The 6,796-nt window shown below is 36.6% G+C and overlaps 1 protein-coding gene across 1 annotated transcript in view; it reads right to left on the bottom strand.

Moving 5' to 3' along the window:
• Window positions 1-1,431: 1,431 nt before the first annotated feature.
• LOC144653836 (lamin-B1-like) overlaps window positions 1,432-6,796 on the bottom strand; it is a 28,754-nt gene continuing 23,389 nt past the window's right edge. The window contains exons 10-12 of the mRNA XM_078513943.1: window positions 5,922-6,041; window positions 2,866-2,952; window positions 1,432-2,290 (exon numbers count right to left, since the gene is read on the bottom strand). Coding sequence (XP_078370069.1) covers window positions 2,258-2,290; window positions 2,866-2,952; window positions 5,922-6,041 — 240 coding nt within the window. The 3' untranslated portion in view covers window positions 1,432-2,257. The remainder of the gene's footprint in view (window positions 2,291-2,865; window positions 2,953-5,921; window positions 6,042-6,796) is intronic.

Genomic DNA, 6,796 nt, shown 5'->3' with positions numbered 1-6,796 from the left:
ATTTATTTCATGCAAACTGGCTGAGACAAGTGTCCTTCCGTGAACTTTGAACAGCTCTTTGAATGACTTTATTGACAACCTGTTTACAACTTTCACGAAGAATGAACCACGATGTATTGGCTAAGTTCATCGCCCCTCAAAGCAACAGTACATGTCAATTGAGATCGATCGAAGGATCGAAGTGCAGCGAGGAAGAACAAATTCTTCAAAAGAAAGCATCTGTGTGTCGATAAGTGGCATGTATGTAGTATTACTTTCTTGTTTCTTAACTTTGATGTGCCTAAATGTTGAATTGAGCGAGCTTTTGAAGAAAATCTTTCGCTGCTATTTTTACATTTGCTATCACAACATTGCCGAATTATATGGCTCTGAAAACGCTCCGAAAAATGCCCTAACTGCCAATCTTCGCCAATATTTTGATTGTTATCTATAGATTTATGCTTGATTAGCTATTTCGAACCGATTTTATGCCAAATTGAGGCAAATAAATGGCTTTTGTGTTTCGGTGAATTTTGATGAAATAGCAAGACATCGTTAAGTCACGTGTGTTTAGTTCCTCAATACTAATAAAATATTGAAGTCCCCAGACATTTTGTGGCATTTTTGTGAAGTTTAATGATGGATTTCATTACCCATGTAAGAATAATGTATATAAGTTGTTGCTCATGGGAGATATTGGGCACTAGTTAAAGGCTATTTCCAACAGTACGAAATGTGTACCTTCCAAAAGACCGTTTGAGGAGAAGAAATCAAATCAGACGGTTGAAAGGAATTATTGTACTTAAAGCCTAATAACCACAGAATATAACGCAGTGAATTTTATTTTCAGAAGTATTTTTTTCTTGTGGAACTGGTCAATCAAAGTCAGCTAATTAAATATGCATAAATTAGTGAAAAATGGCCATTTTTTCAAAAGGTGCCATAACTTGAAGGGAATAAAATATTTTGAGTTGATGTTTTGCCACAGTAAATAGCTCACCATACCCAACATTTATGCTAAGTTTGGGCAAAATCGGTGATATGGGCTGTATCACCTGTTGCCTGGTCCTCTTATGGACACACTCTTAAACCACCAAAAATGTGAGGCTCTACCTTTATTTCATAGTATTTGCTGTATTAGCGGAGCTCCACAGCGGCCCGAAGGGCCGCAGAGCGGAGTCCCATAACCATAAAAAATCCACAGAAATAGGAAAACCATGAACTTGAGTTTTCATGGTCATCACGGCTAGCGGCATGGCTCGCAGGCGCGTAAGGTTTGTTCTAAGGTTTGTTCAAAATAGCCTACTCGCGAATCTGATAGTTCAAGATGAATACTTTTTGGATTGTGAACTTCTGGCTGGGATAATTACTTGGAGTTTTTGCCTTATCGGAATTTCACTCTCGGGTTCACTGTACTCAACATAGAAAGAAAGAAAACACAACTCTGGGACGTTAGTTACCAAAGTTTATTTACGATATAGACAAAAACTGCAATGGCGACTAACTTCATACAAAATCTAGCCTCGCAGGATACATCTCTTCTAAAAAAATCTTTTATTGTACTGGCACAACCAGACGTTTATGACAAAGATGACTTATGGTAGAGTACTCGAGTTGACCGCTAAAGCGTTTACGAAACAACATAAACAGATCAAGCACTGTTTTGCTAGTTCCACTTCAAAAGTTTTGGTTAAACAGTAACATGCCTTTTCTCTTGTAAACTGAACTTTGTTTAAAGTACTTTAAAAATGCCTTTTCTGGTTTGCTTTATGAGAAAAACTTGCATCCAGTGAATCACTAACTCAATTATTTTATCCTTCAAACCCACTCACTGATGAATTCCTAAGTTCTGTTTACCGAGCTTCATAAAAATCCAAGCATGATGAAAGAGTTGAGAACACAAATAATATATGAGCAAGAGTTAGGGCCATTTAAGACTGGTAGTAGTGGAAATTAAGACGCATGCTTTAGAAGCTGTTGTAAACTGGTCCTTATCTTCCAGCATAAATTAAATATTAACGACACCGAGTTTACCATAAGTTAGAAAAAGTAACAATACTTATGTTGACAGTCATTCAAAGAATGTTCAAAATTTGTGTAAAAATCATAATACAATTACATTAGTTCACAGTCGAGTATTGCAAATAAAAAGAGCATCTCCAAGAATTCCTTTTTACAGAAAAAAGATATAAACCTAATTATTATAATTCAAACTGTTTCATTCTAAGGGCTAACTAAAAAGCTCAAAAATCAGTGGTTGAGTTCACATGTAAAATTGCTACTGAATTGTACAGCCTTTTGCAGTATCTCCCTAGAAAGAAAAATAAAAAGTTCATATAAAAAATTGAAACAAAAAACAAACAAACAAAAACTGAAGCACATTGTTTTCATTTGAATATAGCACGTGGTGAAGGGGAAGGGATGGAAGCAAGATGTTGTTGTGTCAGTTACTTAAATTATGATTGCTCGTATCAAACAATAGATATGTTCATAACTCTGTCAGAGCAAATCCCAAGAAAAGATCTACAAGATATTCACACTAAAAGTATAATAATTATATCACCAGCTCTACATGAAGGTTTTCTTACATGTATTCCAAAACTATCTTGAGTTACCATTTTTGAGAGGGGAGGACTGTGATTGGAGAAATCTAAGGGCTGAGTAGCGTGCATAGCTGATGGTTTTGTTGGGGTAAACACGTGCACGAGCAAGAGGCAAAGCCGCGACAACTAGCCAGGGGCCTAGGGAGAAGACAGCTTTCTTCTCCCTAGGCCACTCACGGCTTTGCCCCTTGCTTGCACACATGTTAACCCCAAGAAAACAGCCAGCTACGCAGGCTAAGGGCCAAAGGGGAATATTGCTATTTAGCAAGATATCAGCACTAACCTCACGGTGTCCAGACATTATTGCTCGACTGTCAGTTTCGTCAGTCCTTATGATACTCACTTCCTCACTTATCGCAGAAGCTGCTTCCTGCAAACAAACAAAAAATGAGCAAGACATAGACAAACAAGGTGGACTGGCCATCACAAAATACCTGTTAAGCTTTCAGTTTATACATGTATTTTTATATTTAGTAGACTCAGCTGTGTTCTATTGGAAATCCGCGAATCTGATTGGTTCTCCTACTGTTTTCTATTAGCCGATAGAAAACAGTCGCGCGCGCATAGCACTATGAGCAGTAATGTTCTTGATTTTTGTCTTCAAAGTGCACAAAATTGTAGGTTTTGGACTGCAATCCTTTAGAGTTTCTACTAAAACAATTAGACTACTCGCCCTCGTTTTCTATGAGCGATAGTCAACTCGGCTGCGCCTTGTTGACTATTCGCTCATAGAAAACTCGGGCTCGTAGTCTAATTGTTAAATAGACATACAATACATGGTTAAGTTTCACAATAATTTTATGAATAGCTGTTATTACAGTTCCCAGCAGTTTTACATACAAACCAGGCAAAAGGGTCATTCTGCATTCTTTTAAACCAATGTGTTGACCCCACTGCCTCATTCGCATACCTGCTCAACAAAAGCATATATTATTGCAGACTCAACTGCAGTAACAGCTATTGTCATGGGTCATTTACGAATTACAGAACAGAATTCTATTAAAACCAGGGGTCAAAGTCCACCTATCTGATTAAATGCATTACCAATATCTCACTGACAAATGGAAAAAACAACAACAGGCCTCTCTTTTTACTTTAACACCAAGTTCATAATCATATTGGAAATATACTCAACCCTCCAAGTTTATTTTTTTTCCTTAGTGGCCATTTGGCCACCGACTGCTCAAGTTTGGTCGTCAGTGAAAAATTTTAGTCGCTAAATTAAGCTCGCGCTTTCAATTCTTCTTCTCAATTTTAGTCTCCAGGCTGGCGACTTCAGTTCCAATTAAGCTGTCAGCTCCAAAATTTTAGTCGCCATGGCGACAAAAATGGTCTTTACTTGGAGGGTTGATACCGTTTAGTTTACCACTCCTTACAGAGCTTCTGTCTCAACCCTTCAATGCCCAAGATGAAACACTTAATTCTCCTTCTGATTACCATGTTTCTTTTATGTTAGTTTTGAAAATTTGGTGGTAGACCAAGACAATATTCCCAAGTTGATGACTTTCATTTTTCTCATCACATGTCTGTTCACAGTGCATTGAAAATGTAAGGAGAAACTGCATTTTGACTGCTACTGAGAATATGGGATGTTTCTAAAAGAGGAGCTACATGTAATTTCCATTGTCACTGTAGACAATAGCTGCAATGATGCAGTGAAAACGTAGAGAGAACTTAAAAGCAGCTTCCCAATGCTTGCATTCACATTTTGAACATCCAACAAAGAGCTTTATGCCTTTGGAAAAATTATAGTGTATATCAAAATTCTAAAGAGAGGACCCACTCATTGTCAAATCTAAGATACTTTAATCTTCACTTGAAGCTATAAATTAAAACAGTCTACTGTACATGTATAAGGGGTCATATTTACATATAAAAATTGACAGGGAGGTGACTTAAGCTACTTGTATAATGACTGTCTTAAATAATTATATAAATACAATTGAAGCACAACAATCAACTGACCAGGTGGCTTTTTCAATCAGACATTTAAAATATTTCTTATTACTAACTGCTACAGGGAAATAATTGGTATTTACAGTTATTTTCAAAAGTCAAATATGAATTATAAAATTGGAGACAACGACATCAACAAATTACAAAATAAAACTTCTTATCCTACATGTTGTACATTACACAAAGCTGTCATTTTTGGGTGACCCTATTCAGCGAAATGACGGAATGGCAGCAATGTTCACTCCAAATTTCTCCAGGTAGCTTCATTCCAGCTTGCTTGCAGTTAGCTTTTATTTGTTGGTTAGGGCAACCTATATTTTTGCCCCAACCAACCAATAAAAGCTAACCGCAGGCAAACTGGGATGAAACTACCTGCAATCAAGCAGTGCCATTCCAACATTCTGCCATTCTGCCACATAGGGTCACCCGCCATTTTTATATGTGTTGGATTTTAAAAAATATTCAATAAGTCCAACATTAACTGCTTACTTAATGAAGAAGCCACTAACAGGTAGAAATGGGAAGGAGTGAATAGAGTGAATTCGTGTAACCCGTTTTTTATATGTTAATGAGTCGTATAATATTCTTATGTTTGTGTACAACAACAAAAAATACACGAGTGGTCAGAAGACCTCAAAGAAATCACTTTAATAGTTATACGGAAAATAAGTATAAACAGAAAGTGTCTTTCTTTCAGCACTTCAAGAACATGTTCAACCTAAATTGAAAAATTAGCGGTCTGGTTCAAAATACGCAGGATTTAGTCATTTCACGTTGTTGTTTTTCAGAAGATGGGAAATAAATTTGCCAAGGAGTAATAGAACACATGCACAGCTATTTTCCTGCTCATTAAACCTTTTGTTTGCTAAACAAAAGTTGTTTGTCATCGTGATTTGCTAAAGCTCCCCATTGGATTGCGCGCGCAGAATTGCGTTACAGTCAAGTTTAATTTGTTTTTCTTTACGCGATGTAGAATATAAAATGAGTATCTAAAATCGCAAGACAATTCAAGGCATGATAATTTTTAAGCCCCGTTATCTGTTTTGGTTTTTACATATTGGTAAATGCTTGAATTTTAACCTGACTTCCACATGCAAACACTTACGATTTGTCTGCAATTTTCTGTTTTCTTGTACAGCTCATTAAAATAATACACAGCCCATTAGCATATAAAAAACGGGTTACACGAATTCACTCTAATGACAAGAAAACCCTATAAAATTATGGTTGAACCACACATTCACTTAATTAAACTGCCCTGTCATGAAAATGAGCAAAATCCAGATATTTAAAAGGCACTCCAACTTGACTGGAGAGAAGCTCAAGTTCAAAGATTTCTTCCTCTACATCTTCATTGGCAAACTGACAAACACAGACACAAACCTGGCCATCAGAGTCCCTCAAAACTGTCTTTGTTTCTTTGCCAACGCCCCAACTCGCCTTCTGTCTAAAAACCAGTTCTGTTGGCGGTTTGTGTTGGCCGCCTCCCTGGGATGCCCAAATCTAGAATTTGCAAGTGTTATTTGTTAGTCTTATCTGTTGCACTTGGCTGCAACTGATCTGTTTATAAAACTTGTAATTCTTGCTATGTATGTCACAGAAGTCAATGTACATTATACATAAATTTGTGTTACCGGAGAGAGAACATTGGCAAGTCGAAAAGAAACATTAACAAAGACTGGAGTTAAATGTACCTACTGAAACAACATTCCTCAACTTTTCTCTCACTTAAGCAGAAAAGCACTTAATGGAAAAATTGGGTGCTTTCCATTAAGCTAAATATTTTGGAAATTTTGGTTGAAAGTAAAATTGAAAGGTCTATTTCGGTTTGGTCTGATAAGAAGAGGTAAGGTAAGGTAAGGTAAAACTTTATTTATGTAGGGTGGCCCATTCAGCACAGTGGCTGGTATCCAGAGGGGCCCCGCTAAATACAATTTCTAAAAATATAAAATATCTAATAGTTTAAAATAGTTATAAAAATATAGTTAAAAACTAATGTCTAGTAGTTGAAATAGTTATATAAAAGAGTTTAAAAACTGAAACGAATTACACGCTTGAACTGGTATAAAAAAATTTATTTATCATAAATTAGGTGCTATGAACAATGGTCAGTTCCTGTTGGTCCGACCGGTCGCACTTTGAAAATGGAAAGTACCCAATGATTCCATCTTCCTTGACCTTTAATGCTTCTGTATTTTTCTTGGTTTTGCGACCCCTGTGCTTATTGCGAAACCAGGACTCTAATTACAACCCTACCT

This window comes from Oculina patagonica, chromosome 1 (assembly GCF_052425735.1).
Source record: "Oculina patagonica isolate OP01 chromosome 1, crgOcupat, whole genome shotgun sequence".
Classification (NCBI taxonomy): Eukaryota; Metazoa; Cnidaria; class Anthozoa; order Scleractinia; family Oculinidae; genus Oculina; species Oculina patagonica.
The sequence above is the reverse complement of the archived record's forward strand: the minus strand, read 5'-3'. Positions and strand labels throughout refer to the sequence as shown.